Consider the following 23,059-nt stretch of genomic DNA (forward strand, 5'->3'; position numbering starts at 1 on the left):
GCTTCAATGTGCCTATAAGACACACATCCAGTCAACAAATAATATAACATTCGTGTACTGTGAGAAGGTATGTTGCTGCAATGTGAAATGGGCAGTGTTGTAGCAGGTCCTTAGAACAATCCAAGTCCAGAAACAACCTATGTTCAGCTATAAAACTTCATTAAGTGGGCGCTGATGTTTTTTTGTCACTGGCGTCAGATACCATTTTTAAATCTCCCCTTTTAAGTGTGAGACAACTCAAGAAAATTTTGTTTTGCAGAAGGCACACTAGTCTTCCAGTTTTAATGTCATAATAATAACCACTCGGTTGACCTTCTATTGTAATACTCACCTTGTTTGATCAAAATCGTTCTTGTCTGGACCAGGACACTAAATTGTTCCCCTATCAGTGCTACATATCATATTAATTTTAATAACGTTAATAATAATCAGAAAATACCAGATCGAATAATTACGCAATATTCAAAATATTTCAACAAAGCAAATATAAAAGCAGTTTATTCTCTTCTTAAGAATAATTAATCAGATGATTTTGGAATAAAATTTGTTGCATCAGTTAATTTAAGTTTCATTTCCAGCACTTTAATCACTTTGGAAAATCTTTGTTGTAACTTTTTGTTTATACTTGATCACATTAGCTTTTCTCATAGCGTCGTTGAGATAGCTTTCAGTAGTCCTTCTGCAATATAAGTCAGTTAATTACTTTGTACAAAAATGTTATTGTACAATATTGTACATCATGGAAGCGACCATAGACCAGATTCCCTGCACTTAAATTGTCAGTGTTTAGAGCCCACGTTGTTCTAACTTGGATACACCGAATTTGGACTAATTTTCCCCGTCATATAAAGCTGATGTATCACGTACAACGAAGGAAATACATCGGGTTATCTGTAAGTAAACATAGACGATTTGCGTATATAGTAGTTAAGTGCCTCAGGAAAGTATCATTACAGTACTCGTTTACTGGTAACCTTAACATTTGTAATTTGATTGACTTTTCTAACCTAAAACTTACTGATTATCGTTCTTCTTTTCGTCTGAATGTCGTAAAAGCTCAATACTAATTTTAAATTATGTCTTTGTTTTTATGTAAATGTGAGGAAATTTATCATTCTCTGTAGTGCATTTTCGCTTGGGATCAAATTTTATACATCGGAATAAATGCGTTATTTGTGTTCTTGTAAACCACCATATTATCACAGCCATTTTAGGGAGAGGATAACGTGAAAGAATTCGTCAATGTGAACTGGGGAGAAAACACTTATTTGATTGAGCTTTTAGATGCCCTATCTGGATATATATATCGTGAAAGAAAGAGTACTTTAGAAACGTAATATAAAAATATTTCTTTATTATGGCGTTCAAATTGTAACAAAATCATAATACTGTTAAAATACTGTTTCAAGAAGTACTATTATTGGGGCGAGTTGACTTCCTGTTTTCTGCTCATTAAAAGGAAATTATACAGTGAAACGCAAATGATTTAATCATCTTCAACCAATAACCTTTCACTGTTCCCAAGATATTCACCGCTATAGAAGTTATTTGCTATCCTTAGATGTTCATAGATCACATAGAGTTCGACAATTCCGCCAGACTCATTCTATGACAGCAATTCCGTGAAATACGTCTTGATATTAAACGTATCAGCAATGTCTCATACCAGAAAAGAAAGTTCGGTCTACGTTTTAAATGCTGCATAACATTTATTGTTCTATAGTTATGAGAAACATTTAATTAAAAGGACAAACTCCTCCCGCAATATACGCGATATACACAGAAGGTCTTCGAGAAAGCACCGTTTTTTCGGGAAACTTGATTTCGGCACTCTTTCAGTTTTCTTATTCGGCCACAGTTTTGTGATATTCATTGTGTCATACACGCATCAGAAATAATTCTCGCTGAAAAATCACATTTAGTTAACTCAGGAATAATAAATACTTTTTGTTTCTAACTGTGGTGACATATAGCCTAAATCAGAAAGCACTCATCTTATGCCGTGTACTGAAGGACCGCTTGGGACGGCACTGCTGATTCGTGATGAAGAACTTCTACTACCTACGCCATGTTTCTGTTTATTCAGCACACCTAAACATTTAAGAGAACTAATGATTGATTTTCTGACGGCAGAATTATTCCACGAATACAAAAATGGGTTGATAAGGTAATTTATGTTAGCAAACGAGAAGCAGAGACGATAAATGACATTAATTTCTGGAGAAGAATAGCCACATGACTTAATTATATATAGGACCGTATAAGGAGCCCAGGAGAAGAAGTACACCCCCGTCACGTATAGAACAATTCGAGCCGACTTGGTATTTATGGCTCTCGGAGCAGAAAGGTGGTTGCCATCCGGGCAGCGGAATGTGAAGATCACCTGCTGCGATTCGTCGCAGCGCCGCCTCTTTTTCACAGCCACTGCCTCCCTGAAACAGTTAAAATTGCCTTACGAAGAATGATCTAGCAGAGTACTCTAAATTTGGGCAGCAAAGCTGTAGCTTCTCCAAAAGTTTAACTTCCGAAATAGACCTAAATTTTGCTCTGAATTTATTTTAATTATGTTCACTGACATTTGGTTTGTTAGTTCTAGGTCATCGTCTTGGACCTAACATTTCGTGACTTTGTGGGGAGATACCATTAGAGACTATGGAGAAAGTGGTCCGAATCCAACAGAAGTAACGACTAACATTAAATAACTGGGAAGATTTGATGTAAAATGAAGCATACAGTTTGTCTACAAGGAAAGCAACACACAGTGAAATCCACCTGCAAACGACCAGCATGAAACAATTCGATCAACTTTGGAATAATATCAAGTTTGTATACGTATAAAAGCTTTATTTTTCCAGAAAAATCATTATTTAGTTAAGATCAGTAATTATGATTCAAATACTCACGCCACTATCTTTCGTAAATCACTGGATATTGACAAGTTTTACATGAATATCCACAGAAACTTTCGTTTGGTGCTAATGAAAATACACTGTAAGACAAGAAAAAAGACTCTCCACAAAGGAATGACTCGGACGAAACAGAAATCGTTACATATGATGCCTGTGTGAGACAAAGAAATTATTCCAATTTCAAAAAAATAGAATGATTCATTTAAATGGAAGAGAGTCATAGATTCAACAAGTCTGAGCCGCAGACTGGGGACCAGCTCATCATTTGTCTCAACTACCGTGAAAAACAACCTAGGACTTCCCCGTGATCAGACAAATGGCATTTAATCTGCCGCATGGATTGCATATGGGTCTCACTAATCTCCGTGTATCGGAAGTTAGGGCGATGAATTCCAGTTAACACTATATTAATCTTTTCGATACTTTAGTTGCTCTTGTCTTTCATACTACTAAAACGTTTGAAGTTTTTGTATACCGCAATGGGAAAAGTTAACTCCCTGGTAGTGTTATCTATAACATACCTATCTGTTATTACGTGAGGAGGATGTAAGTTAGCTGTTGCTGTTGTTTGATTCTACTAATGATTCAATATGAGGGTCACCAGATACTCGAGCTTCAATGATTGATACAAAATAAAGGAATATATCTTGTGCCGTTAAGGCTGATCAAAAGTGATCTGTTTTCTAAAAGACGATTTACACCACAGAAGCGTCATAATATGCTACTTCTCCCACATATAAGTGTGCCTGATGACCTTTGTTAATATACGTTCAAGTGACATGGTATTAACTAACTACTCGAGTGATGTCAAGGGTATTCGAGTTTACACATTTACTTTGCAAAAATAGCTTTTATAGTTTTGAGTCGAGTCATTCACACGCAGTTAAAAATTTACCGCCTTACACTGATGTCCCTTGAAATACGAAGGTTATTCGGAAAGTAAGGAAGGATCGGTCGCGAAATGGAAAATACAGTGAAAATCTGATGAAGCTCTGCACAGATGCGTTGGGCACTGTGTCTAGTATGCCCGTCGATCGCATCATGTCACTTTTTTCAGTTCTGAGTTCACGTAAAGATGGCTAGTAATTAGTGTCTCTTCGCTAAGTATGAGGTCCTGGCGAAAGATTTCGCCTGAAGCTATGATATCCACGTAACATAAATGTCATGCGGTTTGTTCTACACGACAATTCTCAGCAGCACTCTTGCAGGGGCAATGAAGATGCTCCTGCAGCGTTTTCAGTGGGACGTGTTTGATCACTCACAACTACAGCCCGTAACCGGCTACCCTGAGGTTCATCTCTGCACAAATGAACCGCTGGCTATGAAGACAATATTTTGACATAGACAGCGAGATGCAGTCCAGAGCAGAAAATTGTCGAAATGCACTGGCGGCTGTCTTCTACAACGAGGGAATTGAAAAGTTGGTACAACGCTGTGACAGATGTCTAAGTCTGAGCGGCAGTGTAGAGAAGTAGCTGGAAGGTGTATCTAACCGTTGCTAATGAAACAGTTTTGATTTTGACTGTGGTTTCCATTTCGCGATCTATCGTTCTATACTATCCGAATCGTACAACATAACGAAGATACTGATATCTTGTTTATTATAAATGGTATGGTTGTATATTACTCAGTGTCAAAGCTGCTACAGAAAGGAGTTATCATTGAACATGAGCAAAATGCAACTCGTATATGGTCTCCAGAAAAAAATAAAAAAAATTACATGTGCAGAGCAACATCTTAAATTCTCGGGAAGGTGAAGTCTGAGTTTTAGATTACATTGTGTCACCATCCATATAAGTCTCAAAAAATAATTAAGTCTCGTGTCATTCATAGTCAAGATATTTAACGTTTACTGCGCAGGAATACTACGACTTGGCATGTGTGTACCCACTAACCACATCTGATCGCATGATAAATATCAGATGAAACTAACCTTCCAACATGTTACTTCTCTGGTGTGTCTCGACGACGAGTGTCAGTGCAGGAAGGTGAATTATATACTTCATGAAAGCTGTTTTCCGTGTCCCGAATTTTCAGCCCTATCGATGCATATCACGGCTAATACGTCCTCGTCCGTGATGCAGCGGAGTGGCTGCAATTTATACTTCTGACTCAGCGGCACAGTTCCGAATTTTGCATTTCTCGGACTACTTTTGTACACCCACGTTAAAAAATATGCTTCCTTATGCCTCAGATATGGAAGCCCTTACGTCACAAGCAGTTGTGAGAAAGGTAAAATTAAGTATAAGAAAAAATAATTTTGGTACAACAAAATTTACGTTTTGCCGTCGAAGAGCTCCATAACCTCGTCTACAACACAGGTGATGAACATCCGCTACAAATTTACACATATTCTAGATATCGCAGATCCTTTGAAAAGCTGTTCCCATCAGACACAAGCGTTTAACGGCTGGCCATTGTCTGGAAAGTCTGGAGGGTGCTGGAAGTCTGCAGATACAAATCAATATGCATAGGTTTACTGTCATAAAGATTCATCCACTTTGCGACTTACGGCGATATCAGAAAACGGTTAAAGTCATATTTCTCTTCTTTGATGATGAATTGGATAAACCTGTGGATTGAACTTGAGACGTAAAAAACAGACAAATGCGAGTAGGAATCGCGCTCTGAGGATTCCATAGGAAATTAATTATTTATACAGATAGTCCATCTGTATGCTTTAATAGTGAGTATGCGAGTATCAGATAAGCGTCGTAAATGCCCGTATCTTTTGGATCCATTGTCTTGGGATCTTAAATGTTTTACACCGTGGGATTATATATTTGAAGTAAATTTCAACTTGATACCTTTATCCACTCCTGAGAGAAAGGGGTCTTAACAGTCGGACAGAGAGACAGATGGACAACTTATGGAAAAAAAGTGATATAATTGAAATTTAACAGTTTTCATTTTTGCTTTACTTACACTGTGTTACCAGGCTTCTTTTCAATTTTTATGATTGTTAGTCAACAGATAGTTTCCTGTAGGCTTTGAAGAGTGAATTTCCGAGTATAGAAATATATGCGATAAATAACGGTATCTTTCACTGTATTGACTTAGAAGCTTAAATTTTTACATCGCCAAGTTGTCTCGTATACCTTGGTATTTGACGTTAATTTCGACTCAATACCTCTAACCATTACCAAGGAAAAGGAGTCTTAACAGATTGACAGGCTGACGTACAACAAAGAGATACTGTAAGGGTTCTGTTTTTACCGATTGAGGTACGGCACCCCAAAAATGAAATAATAAAGGTTATTGTATATAAAGATTAATATTGTCATACTTCAAAATTTTCATTGACGTACACTCTATGCTAAGTACCTTAGTTTAGGGCCTTTCATCTAGAGTTCTTATCCCCTCAGATCCTTCCATTAATAGCCAGCTGCGGTTCTAGGCGCTGCAGTCCGGTACCGCGGGACTGCTACGGTCGCAGGTTCGAATCCTGCCTCGGGCATGGACGTGTGTGATGTCCTTAGGTTGGTTAGGTTTAAGTAGTTCTAAGTTCTAGGGGACTGATGACCACAGATGTTAAGTCCCATAGTGCTCAGAGCCATTTGAACCATTTGAACCTTCCATAAATAGCCTTGCTACCTTGAGGCAGAGGAGACTGCTCATGGCAAGTCGACATTTTGCTCGAAATTTCTCACGATAAAATCCCCTCAGTAACGAAACCATATGTTTGATCATGTTATAGAACTGATGTCGCTCAAAAGTGGTCGTCATGGCTAACCTTTTTCAAATATCTTGGAACCAGGAAAGATATTTTACTGTTCATAAAGAGGTATTATCGCCACACCTGCAGAACTTACGCTTTCCTCTATAATCTCAAAAGGTTTAGGAATATCTATCCAGAGGATGTGAAATGTGATACTGTGTTGTCGCTCGTCTTACGGAACCTCCGCTAAAGCCATGAACATTGCATGAGAAGTGAGAACACTGGACTTTAGTAACTAAACAGGAATGCTTCTGCTCATTATACTTGGAACGTCCATCTATTTGACCATGTCCTTGCTTCATACGCCCATTTACGTTGGTTGCGGTCAGACTTGGTCGTGACTACCATACGCTACGTACGCTTCTGCGGCATCTCAGTGTTTATGCATCCCAGTACTTAGCATCAGAGGGGAAGCACCTGTCATCTCATTATAATCGAGACACAAGGTCTCACATATTTAGTACCCTAGATGTGTCCACCCGTAAAAGCTGCAGACTCCTTCTTTATAGCAGCCGTCCGCCTTTGGAAGAAGCTACCCTGCACTCTGCACAGTTACTCTTAAGAATAAGCCGAAGAATTTCACTATCTCACCCTAATATCTTTTCCTTAAAAAATTAACGTATGTGGGTGGTGTTTACCTCTGACAAACAGTAAAGCAAATGATCCCATCTTCTTCCAGTTACGCTCATTTATCTGTCATTTTTCGTCAGCCACACAACTTTCTTCTCCTTCAACTTCGTTAATGCTGTTTTCGTCTTTCACTCCCTCTCACATGTACAGTGCTGCTACCACCAGAAGTTTAAATCGACTTTCCAGTTATATGTCTTTATTGTTGCTGAACTAATCTAAAACTAAAAAACTAAACTCCGCCCGAAGAGGCCATGAAGGCCCAAAGGTAACTACCGGCCGCCGTGTCATCCTCGACCCTCGGGCGTCACCGGGTGCAGATATGGAGGGGCATGTGGTCAGCACCCCGCTCTCCCTGCCGTATGTCAAATTCCGAGACCGGAGCCGCTACTTCTCAGTCAAGTAGTTCCTCCGTTTGCCTAACAAGGGCGGAGTGCACCCCGCTTGCCAACAGCGCTCGGCGGATCGGATGGTTACCCATCCAACTGCTAGCCCAGCCCGACAACTTCGCTGATCTGATGGGAAAGCCGACGCCGTTGGAGAACTAATTTAAACAGCGTTTTATTTCTGCACTACAGGAATTTCTAAATGTTATAATTATAAGGGGCCATCAAATGGAAATGGAACAGATTGGAAAAATCAGTTACTGTTTGTCACTTCAAAAGTTAGTGGCATAACTGCTAATACCAGTGTACCACTGTGAGGCAAGACCGTCATTGTCTCCGTGGATAAATGTTTGCGGTTGCCAACGGAACCATGATTGCAGCCAGGCGTGCACCTCTTCTTCCGAAGAAAATCGACAGCCACGAATGTCTTTCTTCAGGGCTCCAAAAAATTGAAATCGCATGGGGAGAGATCGGGACTGTATGTAGGATGTGTAAGGGCTTCCCAGCGATAATTTTGTAGCATTGTAAGATTCCTCGGTACGATCATGGTCCCATAGACAACTACAAATATTTTTCCGTTAAGACATCGACTAGGGATAACTTAATTGACAGTTACGGCGCTCACTTGTGATATGATAAACAGTTTGCTTACTTTTTCTCCATCTGACTCATTTTCATTTGAATATCCCTTATGTATTAGATGTAACTCATTATATGCTTTTCTTAATGAATGTCACGTTAAATGAGCAGAATTTAGATGTAAGGCAGGGCCTGTTGGCTCTAATATTGCCAGGTTAAATACATCAACAAAACATAAGTTAATTGCTTATAACTATATAATAACAATATATTTGAAATTTAGTAGGTTCGCGAGGCCGTGCGTAAATAATTAAGTTTAATCTAATGAGAAAGAACAATAATCCACTGACTTTATGACGTTCGTGTTTACAGTTGTATTATTATTAATAACTCAGCAAACTCAGATGCTTGTTTCACCCGTCAGAAGCGAGGATCATCAGCCAACCGGTTACGCAGTGATAACTCCTTGGGGGTTAAAAGTACAGTTCTCTACTGCAGACAAACACAAAGTAATGTATGACTGAAGTTCCGGATTGGCGACCACTAGTATGCTACAAACCACTAACTTGTGTGAAGATTTTGACTTTCGTTAACCGTTAATGATAATTTGAAATTTCCGTCTCTTCATATAAGACACAAAATGAGAACGTATACAAACAGCACAAAGCATGATCTGCGGACAGCTTAAAAAAAGAATTCTGTAAATGGAAAATACTGTTGGAGCAAGACTCGAGCTGCCACTACCGCCTTTCACAGGAGATGAACTTACTAAAGTACCCACACGAATTTCGACGAGTCACTAACTCTCACATATTTTCCAAACTCCACACAGCTACTCACAACATGCCTCGCTGAACTGAGAGCAAACATATGTTGACAAATGTTTCAGCTATAGCACCAGATAACACGAGTGCGAAACAAAGGATCTGATCTGCGTCGCAGTTCATGGAGAAATTTATTCAGGGAGAGGAAAAAATTAACAGGCGTTTTGCTTCTGAATAAATCTCTCGAATATGTGGACCTCGAAGCCTTACTGATTTAAAAAATTATACTAACCTGTGTGAACCTACCAACAGCAAGAATTAATCTTGTAACTGAAATGAACTGTATAGCATAGTTTAGGTGTATAACAACAGCCAAATGAATGAGATGCCGAAACAATAAATGATCTATGAGAATTCAATAAGCTACGAATTCCGATGTGCTGTAATCAGTGTCTCTAAATGAAATGGTAGGTAATCAAAGAGAATCTGTATATGCTTCAGATGAATAGAGCGCCATTCAGTTGCCACCCAAATTCACAAAGCATCGACAACGGTGCCATAATGAACAAGCTGCCGACCAGTCATAACCCAGAAAAGCTAAATGGTCGCCAAGTCATGTGAACTTTCCATTGCTGGAAATCTGACAGGTTCACATACCGCAAGAGGAACGTAACATCATGTTGTTCGTAAACGCACAGACGGCTACTAACGTTTCCACAGACCTTCTAAAATCGGTAGCGAAAATCTAACGTAAGGTGATTAAGGAAACAGTTTCGGGTAATGAGGTAAGCATACTTGGTTGTACACAACGTCTCCAAAACGAAGATACCCGGAGAGGCGAAACAGAGTCGAGGACATCGAGGTCGGATGTTAGAACTATGACTGAAACCAGGGAGACTTAATCGATGATAACACATCGCGTCACCTTTCCACACTACAGCAGATGAATTTGTACATAAAACCACAATATTTACAGTATGAAACAAACATCATCGAACATTTTCTCTCTTCACTTTGTATTTAGCTAAATAAAAGGGCAACTTACACGAAAATACCCAACTAAATAGTGAATATACGTATGAAGTGATACTATTGTCACTTAAACCGACACTTTATTACGACCATTATGAAAAGTGTGGGACGAACCTGTGAACACGGTAATGAATAACGGTGACGGTTATAATGATACTGGCATGCGTCAACATGCCTATAACCGTCACAAACTCTACAGGAACAACAGCCTCCACCTCGCAGATGATACCATCAGTCCAGTTGTTCCAATACAAAAGTGGGGAACAAGTAGCCAATGGGCACACCCACACGGTAATAAGCAGCGTCGCAGACCGCCTGGAATCAAGCAAACCATCGCACATTAATTTTAACTTTACCAAAGGACGTCAGAGTCACTATCAAGCAAAAGTTCCACATTAGATTACGAATATAATTATGAGCCCCTTATTGTTGTTCTTTATTACAATACAGTTGCTCTGTATCTTTAAGAGAGTCGTACATCGTCATTTCGAAACACATTTGCTTTTTTAAAAACTTGAAGTGATTTCCCAGTCAGTGTAATGAACAGATGAAACTGCTGTGTCGTAATATCGCTTTCAGTACACTACTATTAACACACTGTTTGGTATAAGAAAAGTTTGCTGACTAGGTGTGCAAAATAAATCTTACACAACCGGACACATGTCCAGATGTTGCAAAACTCAATCGTCCTATCTATACTGCTTACCTAGTCCTCAACGCTGTGGGAGTTCCTTTGTTCCGCAGATTAACTACAATCAGCTTCTAACTTAAACATCGAGGAGATTGACCGTTCGGCAAGGTGAAACGTGTTCCTTGCCATTAGTTACTTAATTAGACAGTGTGTGTGTGTGTGTGTGTGTGTGTGTGCAAACTGCTGAGGTCATCGGTCCCTAGCCTTACACACTGAGTAAACTACCTTATGATTAGAACAAAACACAAACCCATGCCCGAGGGAGGACTCGAACCTCCGGCAGGAGGGTCTGCGCAGTCCGTGACATGGCGCCTCTAACCGCGCGAGGGCGTATGTGTGTATGTGTGTGTGTGCGTGTGTGTGTGTGTGTGTGTGTGTGTGTGTGTGTGTGCGTGTGTGTGTGATTTAACAGCCGCCATTTGGATCTTCGGGCGTGTTATCAACAAGGAAACACAATACTGACGCTCTACGAGACTGAATTTGGAATGTTACGGATCTTAATTTTGTATGTGTTTTAGAGATTTATAAGGGGGACTGGATAGATTGAACTTAAGGTATTACACATGTGCTCTCGTAGAAAGAAATAGACATCTGATCAGGTCGGCAGAGGCTTGTAAATATAAGATGAAATAGAGGTTTTGCGCTATTAGGACAAGTAAACAATATGAAAATAGGGATGTGTAAGTTATTATCAACAGAAACCTGAACACATTGTCGTAGCCAAAACAGACATGAAGCAAACAACCATAGAGGTACAAGTTCATTTGCCTCTTAGCCCCGCACATGACAAAAAGATGAAAAGAATGTATGGTGAGATAAAGGAAATTATTCAGATTTTTAAGGAAGACAAAGAATTACGTTTGGCGGGGACTGGAATTCGATAGTAGGAAAGAGAAGAGACGGAAAGAACATCAATGTTAATCATTGCAAAGACTTGGTTTAAGGATCAGGAAAGAAGGTAAAATACGATGAAGAGATCTGAAGACATGGAAGGTCAAAACCACATTTTAAACTGCAGAATACTTCCAGGAGTAAATGGTTACGACCTACAGATTAAAGTGAAGAAACTGTACAGAGGTAGGATAATGAGGAGATTAGAACTAGATAAAGTGAAGAACAAGAGGCTACTGAGAACTTGAAAGAAACCATTAGGCAACGACTTACTCAGACGAAGGAAAGGAATACAGTAGAAGACGAATAGTTAGGTTTCAGAAAAAAAATAAGGAGAGCAGAGAACGATACATGCAAGAAGAAAAGAGCTAGTAGAAATCATTGGATAACACATAAGGTAGTGAGTGTAACTGAAGAAAGAAGAAAATAGAAAAATGCAGTAAATTATGTAGGCAAAATTGAATACAAATTCTAAAAAATGAGATTCTACATCTACATCTACATTTATACTCCGCAAGCCACCCAATGGTGTGTGGCGGAGGGCACTTTACGTGCCACTGTCATTACCTCCCTTTCCTGTTCCAGTCGCGTATGGTTCGCGGGTTCCTGATTGGCAGGAACTGCTTAATACCTGAGCAGGTATTGACAGAGCACAAATGAATACTGTAGAATCATGGATGACTAGGAGGAAAATAGATTATGCCAATAGGAAAATCAAAGAAACCCTTAGAAGAAAGATAAGCAATGGTATGAGTATCAAGAGTTCAGATGGCAGGCCATTACTAATCAGAGAAGAGAAAGCTGAAAGCTGGAAGAAATTTAAAAATGACCTATACAAGGGAAATCAACTTTAAGACAATATTATAGAAAGACCTATGTGGCTGAGATGCTTCCTTCTTGACCCTCGCCTTGCCCTCCTACCCCAAAAGTTTGGGGTGTGCCTCGTCACCCCATTTCATGATGAATCCGTGATCATCTTTCACGGTACGGTGCACCAGCGCGTACAGAACAACGAACGGATAAAATACGAAAAAACAAAATATTAAAAATAAATAAAAGAACAAAAGTAAATAAATACATAAAGAACTTGTTTCCTTCTTACTGGGATCCCCTATCCCTCATTCCGATCGCCCTTAAGGGTTGTCTCTCTAACGATGGTTCCTTTTAGTTATCTCAGTTTAGTTTTCTTAGGAGGAAGGGGGGGGGGGGGAGGTTAAGGGGGAAGTTTTAGGTGTCGTTGGGATGGCAACACCTGAAGAGAGATCTGTTTATCTGTTTTTGGTAGCGTCACAAGCGGCGGTGCCCCGTACAGTTAGTACTGTTTGTTTTTTTTTCATTCGCTAGGTAGAAAGAAAAAAATTAAATACTAGAAATCCTAAAAATATAACAAAACAGATCGCTGACGGGCGCTTCTGCGGTGGCATTCCACCCGGGGTTAAGCCGGTTCGAATCCTGGTAGTGGAAAAAATTTGCACCGTCAGTATTTGGCCGGCCAGGGGAGGAGAGGTTGTTGCGTAAGGTTTCTGACCAGCAGATTTTGTGCAGTGTCCTGGTTTAAATACCAAACCTCCCCACAATGTCTCATGAAGTGAGCGCATGTGACACAGTTGACGACGATTCGTCCGTCGGATGGGAACGTTAAGCTTGGCGGCCTCCTCTGTCTCCCTTCTTTCATCATCATCATCATCATCATCATCATACAAACATTACTACACAGACACACACACACACACACACACACACACACACACACACACACACACACACACACAAATATATGAATGTAGTAGTGGACCAAGTTGCAAATAAGTTAATAAAAATAAATATTATAGAAAGGCAAGAGGAAGTGTGTGAAGATGTGATGGAAGATATGATACCGATTGTTCTAAGACTGGTCGGTAAATTTCAGGCACAGAACTAGAGGACCGAAGACTTGAGTGTAAGCAACCGAATGGTTGATCGGACAGCCAAACGCTTGTGCTGCAAGTGGTGCACAATAAATCCCTGACGGTAATGCGAGAATCCTACTTGAAACTTTACTTAGGGTTCTCGTAGGTTGTCGTCGGGATAATCAAACACATCGCATGCGACCACGGCTAGAAGTTGGAGGCTGCAAGTGTTGCAGTTACGCCTGCAACACACTAAAGGGGCAACTGTCACCCTGATTCGTTGGCTAGGAAGACAGGAGGTGGACGTGGTCCTGATCCTGGAAGCCTGTCTGCACAAAGGGGGTGTTTCAAGGCGCGGAGGAAATGGAGGTAAGTTGATTTGTACTATGAATCTAAAGAACTGCTGGACATGCATTTATGATAAGAACAGAATTTGATTCATGTTGATGACGGACTCTTGTTTCAGGGACTTAGCTACCTTCAAGATTAAGCAGCGTGAGCAAGGCAGCACGAAGGAAATGGTATTGGTCTCAGATTACTGCTCTTTTCCAGGAGGTGAAGAGACTGGTAGACAGCTGCTCTCGGCAGAATGAACAACTGATGGTTGGTTGTGTGGGGAAGCAGCGACAACAACAGCAGAGGTGAGTACTATCTCGCACTTTTACTCTGGAGTAACCTGCATATCCTGAATAGGGGCAGGAAACCTACTTTCAGGAACGAAAGGGAAGAAGTAAATGGACATAACTTTTGGGTCCATTCTACTGGGTATCTATGTCGAACAATGGCATGTGGCGTTGGAGCCATCATTATCTGATCACACGTGTATTAAGTTTTAGGCTGATCAGGGTGTTACACGGATCATGGTCTACAGGAGTAATAGGGAAACAGAATTAGAATCTTCAAATGGTTCAAATGGCTCTGAGCACTATGCGACTTAACTTCTGAGGTCATCAGTCGCCTAGAACTTAGAACTAATTAAACCTAACTAACCTAAGGACATCACACACATCCATGCCCGAGGCAGGATTCGAACCTGCGACCGTAGCGGTCACGCGGTTCCAGACTGAAGCGCCTTTAACCGCACGGCCACATCGGCCGGCAATTAGAATCTTACAGAAAACACTTCAACTTACTCTTATCTGACGTCAGAACTTCTACAAGGAATCCAACATATTTTGAGAAAATGTCAGACGCAATAACATCTGCCATTATGACCAAGTACTTATAAATCTGCCCCGTCACGAAGAAATATACAGACAGGAATGTACCTTGGTGGAACTTCTACATGGGATTGTAAAGGAAGACTGATCCACCTTGCATGACGAAAAGAACAATTAGTAAAATACTGAGAGGCATCACCAAATAAAATCTAGCCAATAAGCAAGCGAAACTATCGTCCTGGAAGGTACTGTATAAGGAAGTAGAAGGTACAGCTACTTTCGTCAGACTTCACAAAATTCCCGCCAGAAAACCATATAATTCAGGAGATTCTATAAGAAAGGAGGATAGTTAATATACTAGGACAGTGAATGAGACGCTGGATGTGCACCCCAAGACTCATTCCCCTCAAAACACTCTAGAAGACAACATAGATTAAGGCTGAATCCCTACCAGGCCCTTGTATACAGATAATGAAGGGAATAACTGTAAATCTGCCAGAGAATGTGTTGATCAAAAAAAAAAAAATCCAGTGGACGTAGGGAACATTTGAACCACTTAAGTCACCTCAACAAGATGGAATCATTCTCTCTCTACTGCAACAAGCAGGGCTGAGTTTTAGGAGATTTGTATCCAGGGTGTTTAGTGTCAGCCTAGCAGATGGAATCATTCCTAATGCTTGGAGGAGAGTGAGGGTAGCTTTCATTGCGAGCCAGAGAGAACTGATCATACCAAGGCCAACGTTACAACACCAATTATTCTGTCCATCTTTTTTAAAAAGACATTATAATAAGTTGGTTATTGGGCACGTTATGGAAAGGAGGTAACTAAGGTTCCTCTACAGGCAAACCAACAGACATATCAACAGGTAAATCACTTGAAATAGTTTTCTCCAGCTTATTGGGAAGGTGGAGAACACACTTCACTTTCAGGAAACTGCTCTATGCATCTTTTTGGATATCGAGGAAGCTTTTAGGAATACGACCTTCGAATCAGTGGTCAGGGCTATAGAAGAACATCATACGTAGGAGGATTAAGACAGCGTTAAACAGAAGAAAGGTGGGATCGAACATGATGAATCATAAAATGGTGACCAACACTATCAGGGGGTGTCTACAAGGATGGGTTTTGTCCCCAATACTGTGGAACCTAGTTATGACTGAACTCACTGAAGCGTTAAATATAGGAGGCTACTTATGTCAAATATACGCAGACAAATTAGTCAAAATGAAATTTTGCAAGTTTGGTAATACTTTAGAACTGTGCACTGAATATTGTGTGAAACTGGTGCAGGAAACAGCATCTAAGATTCAGCCCCAAACAAACTGTTGCAGTACCATTTCCGAGCAACCATATCCAGCACAGGTACTGGAGTCTTACGATTCACGATGGAACTGCATCTGTAGAGGGGCTAGTGAAGTATCTACGAGTAACCCTGGATGCGAAACCATTATGGACCCCTCACATAAAGAATACACGCTTCAAGGCAAAAAATGCTCTTCTGAGCTTTATATAAATATGAGGAAGAAACTAGTGTCGAAACCCCAAGAGTATGTACTCGGTATACATCATCGTAGTAAAACGAATGACAATTATGGGGCGACACTGTGGTGCAAGAAAGCAGAAAAGAAGGTCGCTGCTATAGAGGTTGGCAATGTGTAGGGGCTCACCTGCTTAACAATAAGACTGGACATTAACAGCACACCCACTGCTAGAATCGGGAACATGCTGGGCGTGCCACCCGTACACCTGTGGGCTAAAATGGAGGCAGCGGCAGGAGCATACGGGCTAAAAACTGGAAGTAACGGGACACCCTTAGGATATTCTGAATCCCACACCAAAATAAGGAATTTGGTCCTATGTAAAATCGCTAAGCTGGTCTAAGACTTCCATTCAGTCCCACGTTGCCCAGTCTGGTATGGCAGGTGAAGATAGCAAAACGAAAGCGGAAATTTAAAATTTTGCGTTCAAAAAATCGCTCAGACAAGAGAAAAGTACAAACATACCACAATTTGACCGTGGAACAGAGTCCCGTAGGGACAATATAGTAAGAAGCTTCTCTGGTGTAGAGAAACTGCTGAAAGATTTGAAAGAAAATAAATCACAAGGTTCGGATGGAATCCTCATTCGGTTTCTCTGAAACATTGGCCCCTTACCCAGCTTGCATTTATCGTGAATCTCTCGGCCAGCACAAAGTTCCAAGCGACTGGAGAAAAGCGCAAGTCCCTACAGTATATAAGAACCATAAAAGGACAGACCCGCAAAATTACAGACCAATATCCCCAACTTCGGTTTGCTGCAGAATTATAGAGCATATTCTGAGTTAGAGTATAATAAATTCCATATTTCTAGATTTCCGGAAATCATTGGGCGAGGTGTCACACTGCAGGCCGTTAACGAAGGTAGCAGTATATGGAATAAGTTCACAAATATGTGCATGGCTCGAATATTTCTTAAGTAATGTAACCCAGCATGTTATCCTCGATGGCGAGAGTTCACTAGAGATAAAGGTATCGTCAGGAGTGCCCCAGGGAACTGTGATAGGGCCCCTGTTGTTCTCTGTATGTACATGCTTGATTTAGCGGACGGGATGGGCAGCAATATCCCGTTGTTTGCTGATAATGCAGTGGTGTAAGCTAAAGTGTCGAAGTTGAGTGACTGTAGGAAAGTACAAGATGACTTAGAGAACATTTTCTAGTTAGTGTAACGAATGGCAGCTAGCTCTACAAGTGGAAAAGTGTAAGTTAACGCGGATGAGTAGAAAGAACAAACCTGTGATGTACGGATACAGTATTAGTAGTGTCTTGCTTGACACAGTCAAGTCGTTTAAATATCTAGGCGTAACGTTGAAAAGCGCTATGAAATGGAACTATCATGTGCGAAATGTCGTAGGGAAGGTGTGTGGAGGGCTTCGGTTTATTGGGAGAATTTTAATAAAGTGTTGTTCATCTGTAAAGGAGAACGCATGTACGACTGTGATGCGACGTATTCTTGTGTACTGCTCGAGTGTTTGGGATCCGTAGCAGGTCTGATTGAAGGAAGACGTCCAAGCAATTTAGAAGCGAGCTGCTAGATTTGTTACTGGTAGGTTCGAAAAACACATAAGTGTTACGGAGATGCTCCGGGAACTCCGATGGGACTCCGTGGAGGTAAGGTAACGTGATTTTCGAAAAACACTATTCTGAAAATTTAGAGAACCGTCATTTGAAGCAGACTGCAGGAGGATTCTACTGGCGCCAACATATATTGTGCCTAAGGACTACGAAGATAAGATACGAATAATCAGAGCTCAATCGGAGGCATATAGGCAGTCACTTTTCCCTCGCTGTATTTGCGAGTGTCACAGGAAAGCAAATGACTAGTAGTGGTACAGGGTACCTCCGCCATCCACCGTACGGCGGCGTACTGAGAATCTATGTAGATGTAGAAGTAGATAGAATGGTCGGGGAAATTCGGGCTGACTATACAATAACATTCCGCAACTTTAATAAACCTTTTCATGTAACAATCGGAAGTAGGGATCAGTGGAAGAATGAAGCACAATATGGTGAAGGAGACATAGTCTGCTTTACTGACGGGTCGAAAGTAGACCAAGACGCTCAGGACGTGGTATGCGGAAGACAAAGTACACGAGGGGTCGCAATGCCTCTAGGGAAACCGGCCACGGTTTCCAGGCGAAAATATTTGGCATGAAGGTACCCGCAAAGGAGAATTTGCGTAGTTGGTACAAAGGCCGCAGGATCTCCACTCATTCATACAGCTAAGCAGCTCTGAAATCGCTATCAGTCCCTCCAACGAGATCAAAGATCGTTAAAGGATGCCACAAAGACTTTGTTAGATTAGGGGAAAGCGACAGAGTAAACATGTTGAAGATCCCTTGTCATTCAGAAATTAGTGATAATAAACAAGCTGATTAGCTGGCCGGGATATGTGGGACGCCTCGATTTGTCAGACCAGAAACGGTCCTAACCGAAGCTATGCATTAAGAGAAGTTCTGTAATCCTGGGGTTGAACAGGAGACAGACCAAACACTTTGTAGGATCAATAACAAGCCATGGAAATTTTAAGGAGCACCTACACACGATGGCTGTAGAGAAAGAAGCCCCTATTTGTTGTCTGTAGGTTAGTCTTCTAGTGCGGGGAGTTGGAGAATAAAGGACAGAGAATATTCGGGTCATCAAGCCCTGAAGGAAGTATGTCTAATGAAGGACCAGTGAAGGGCCTCCTACTATTACTTAAGGGTAGTGGTTGGCTTTAATAGAACCACAGGGAGTGAAACTGCACTATTAACCCGGTTTTGGTGCCAGAAAGAGAGGGATAGCTCTGCTGTTGTTTTTATCTCCCTCTTCGAAACAGATAAAGAAAAGAAGCGACAGCTGAAAGGTGGAAACAATTATAAAGATTTCAATTCAATAAACTGTACCAACAGCTGTACACTTTAAGATTTTTTTAAAAAAGCAACCTGTTTCGACAATACATTTTGCCATCTTCAGGCGCCATACGCTTTTTTTTTAATAAACGAGATTAGCTTATAGCGTCACAGAACTGGATATCGTGACTCCCAGTCGTTGTGCAACTAATTCAGACGAAAGTGTGACAGAAATTGATCAGCTGCACAAGGATTGGGATTCACGATACCCAGTTTTATGGCGCTATGCTATAAGCTCGTTGATTTGAAAAAAGCGTATGGGGCCTGAAGATGGAAAAATGAATTGCCGAAACTAATTGCTTTCAAAATAAAATAAAATTCCTTCAATTGTATGGCTGTTGGTAAAGTTTATTGAATTAAAGAGCATATACCAGACGATGTTCACTAGCCATGATGGACCAACAGAGAATTATAAAGATGGTCTTTACAAGGGAAATAAACTTGCAGATAATATTATGTTAAGATATTTGAAGATGTGATGAAAGATATGATACTGCTAGAAAAATTTGACAGGGCACTGAAAGAACTAAGTAGATTAGAGGCCTCTAGAGATGACGAAATTTACACTGACTTATTGGGACCCATGAGAGAACCACTCAAGACAAATTAATCAACCTTTCGTGCAATTTATAAGAGGCAAAATAGATACCCACAGACCTAGTTTATAATTTTAATTGTTAGTAAACTCTTTCCGAAGGTATTTGTCTGGAGTGGAGCCCTGTATGGCACTGAAATGTGGAAGATAAGAAGTTCAGAGAAGAAGAGACTAGACGCAGTTTAAATCTGGATCTACTGAAGTATACTGAAGATTTTATACTGAATCGAATTCGAAGGGAAAGGGAATTAATACCACAACCTCATTAAAAGAAGGGTTCGGCAAACAGAATACATAGTGAAGATTCAAGGAATCCTTTAGTTTTGTGATGGAGGAAGGCGTTGGGAGTTAAAATTTTAGAGAGAGAACAAGATTTGAGTATAGTAAGCAATTACTAACGGATGTAGGTTATGAAAGTTATCGAGAGGTGACGATACTTGAACTGGGTGGACATGGATGTAGAGATTCTTCCAACTAGCCTCCACACTGATGACAACACCAATAACAATTATAACAACAACAACTCTCTCGAATAAGTCGTTTCCTTTCGCTAATTTATAATTCATCGTCTAGTACAAAACGTATTCGTTGGAGAATACTCAAACTGGTAGGCTCCACGATGCTGATTGGTGTCCGGGTCGCAAGAGATGAATACATGTTCATGATGCAAGTAACCAGAAAGAAATGGCGTTTTCATTTTCGCTGAGGTAAAAGAACAAATTAGTTGAACTTCATCAAATGTACACGGAGAAAACATCAATGATATCTGAGAGGAATCATTCAAAGTAAGCATGAACATGCAAAGAATTGTAAGTTTAGAATAGTGGGTAAAGTGCTTGGCTTGTGAACGAAATGACTGAGGATTAGGTTCTTACTTCAATTTTCCGTTTGGTTGTTCGCATTTACTCTCACTTTCGGTTCTGTTCAGCTAAACGCTGGGTATTTCTCCAAATATAATCTTGAGGAGAACAGTTATGATCCCGGAATTTGCCTTACACCGATTACAACTCTTCCAGAAACCTTGTTCAAAATCTCAGGCTACACCATATTTAATTTTCTTGCCAGGAAAGTACTTTGCTAGGCAAATAAATGTAATCTGCAGCGAGGCTACGTAGACCTATTTCCTTTTCTTTAAAATAAGGGAACTAAAGCTGGTAATTTGCTCGGCAAGTTCTTGAGTGTACCTATGACACAACTGCCCAATGTACCTTCAATGAAATGAGTCTGTTTTGATTTCCGTTTCATGAAAACAAGAGCGCCACCCTTGAGGATGCTGTGATCGTATCCATTGAGGCCGAAAAACGGCTTCTATTGTTTGTGCAGGGTGGTCAAAATAAAACTGTCCCTAAAACTGTTTCCTTAAATTAGTAAGACCGTAATCTAAACGACCCTAGAGATTTATGCGTCCTGAAGTAAGATAAAAGTCGATATCTACATTATCAGAAAAGTGCAGTTACCGCACCCACCACACGTGCAACTTCGACAGGAGTTTATGAGCCGTTCGGTGCATAGAGGACAGTCAGCGAAGGCAGTAAAATTTCCTGCAGTCGAAGATCAGGTGATGTCATTCCTTGTGATTTGCACCTCGGCGGTAAGTTGAAGCCTTAGACGTACTCAGACAATTCTTATACATTCGAAGCGCCTCATCTGAACATTGAATCAACTGTTACTGACATCCCTTGCGGAGTTGCTACGCGTGTCTCACAGATTCATAAATTGAGCACATCACTGCATCTACAGCAGCAGAGGTCGTTCCAAGCGTATTGTAAACTTTTCAAATATATTTCGCACCATTATCGTCACATGCATTAGTTTACCTCTCGTTCCCAATGCTCATTTGATCACGGGACATGGCTATGTGCAGCCACTTGGGTACTTCAGGTAAGAATAAGCCTGCCTTTTCACAGCGTTTCAGTAGAGCGTTCTGTGTCTCTGTTTGTGAAAGGAACAATGTGACCAGTGTACATTTTTCATTTCTCGAAGGATAATTTACTGAAGATTTGAAATGTAGAAGGTACAAATAGGCCATTACCAACCAGCATGCCAAATAGGCTATATTACACATCCAGATACAGTATATTACTTCCCTCTATATATAGCAAATTATTTCCACCACACTTATTGTATTTAGCCGGCCGGTGTGGCCGTGCGGTTCTGGGCGCTTCAGTCTGGAACCGCGTGACCGCTACGGTCGCAGGTTCGAATCCTGCCTCGGGCGTGGATATGTGTGATGTCCTTAGGTTAATTAGGTTTAAGTAGTTCTAAGTTCTAGGGGACTGATGACCACAGATGTTAAGTCCCATAGTGCTCAGAGCCATTTGAACCATTTTGAACTCATTGTATTACATATTTCTTTTTTTTTCTTTGACATTTGCATGTATAAATTATATTCCCATCAGCTAGGCAGAAACAAATTGTATAGAACCATTTTGACAAACGTTGAACACTCAATTCGCTGTAACCTTAGAGAAATTTTTATGTTATGTTCCTTACATTATAAAAAAAGCATTAAAACTGTATACCACTAACGTTGCAATACTGAGAAGTGTTTGCTGTAGGATTCAGAAGTATCCGACCCACCTTACATTTGATGGCGGTGGGTTACAGTTAATGAGATAAATAAATAAATAAATGTATATTTGAAACTGATCACGTAGTGGTCGTCATCGGTCAACAATAGCAGCTGATAACCGCTACATTAATTAAGGATCGTAGGTACTAGCGGGTAAAATGCTACAGCACTGAGCACTACCACTTTTGAGTCACCTTGGAGGACTGCACGAACCCAAGTTGTATGCTACAGTCTCCATACTGGCAATTTGTGCTCCATTTGTCTATTACGAACAACAGTACAACTCCTCATCTCTTTGTTACGGAAGGGAACTCTGAGAACGGAATCTTGATCATTGGCGTCGAGTTCTCTTCACCAACGAGTACAAGGATTCAGCTTATTTCTGATGGTCGTCGCAGAAGAATGTAGAGGTTGTCAGCTATTAATGCGCGTCTCCGGCAATCGGTCCCACGGATGGTCGGGGAGGTGTGTCACTCTCGATTTGGTCGATATAATACATCTGACGCATCTAATTGCTATTGAGGATAATTTGAAGGTTGTACAATATCATTTCAGTATTCTCTAACATATTGTCCAGCCCTACAGTCAACATTTCGGCGATGGATTCGCCTTTCAAGCGGACACTGCAAGCCCACCTCGTTAACACCTATCTCCAGGAGGCAGAATCATCTGAATGGAATGACCCCCGCTATCAGCTGACACCAACCGATCTGAAAGTGTTTGCGACCTGTTGAAAATGGAATAGTGTCGTCGTTGGTGCAGTCCTTACCACACCCCGTATGTTTATGGGACGGCCGCTATGGAAGACTGAAAGAGGCT

The 23,059-nt window shown here is 40.7% G+C and overlaps 1 protein-coding gene across 1 annotated transcript in view; it reads right to left on the reverse strand.

Annotated features, from left to right (window-relative positions):
• Positions 1-513: 513 nt before the first annotated feature.
• Positions 514-23,059, reverse strand: part of LOC124556596 (melanocyte-stimulating hormone receptor-like) — a 156,924-nt gene continuing 134,378 nt past the window's right edge. Inside the window, exons 3-4 of the mRNA XM_047130562.1 lie at positions 10,130-10,330; positions 514-2,432 (exon numbers count right to left, since the gene is read on the reverse strand). Of these exons, the coding sequence (XP_046986518.1) occupies positions 1,991-2,432; positions 10,130-10,330 (643 nt within the window). The 3' untranslated portion in view covers positions 514-1,990. The remainder of the gene's footprint in view (positions 2,433-10,129; positions 10,331-23,059) is intronic.

The sequence above is a fragment of the Schistocerca americana genome, chromosome X (assembly GCF_021461395.2).
Source record: "Schistocerca americana isolate TAMUIC-IGC-003095 chromosome X, iqSchAmer2.1, whole genome shotgun sequence".
In the NCBI taxonomy this organism is placed as follows: domain Eukaryota; kingdom Metazoa; phylum Arthropoda; class Insecta; order Orthoptera; family Acrididae; genus Schistocerca; species Schistocerca americana.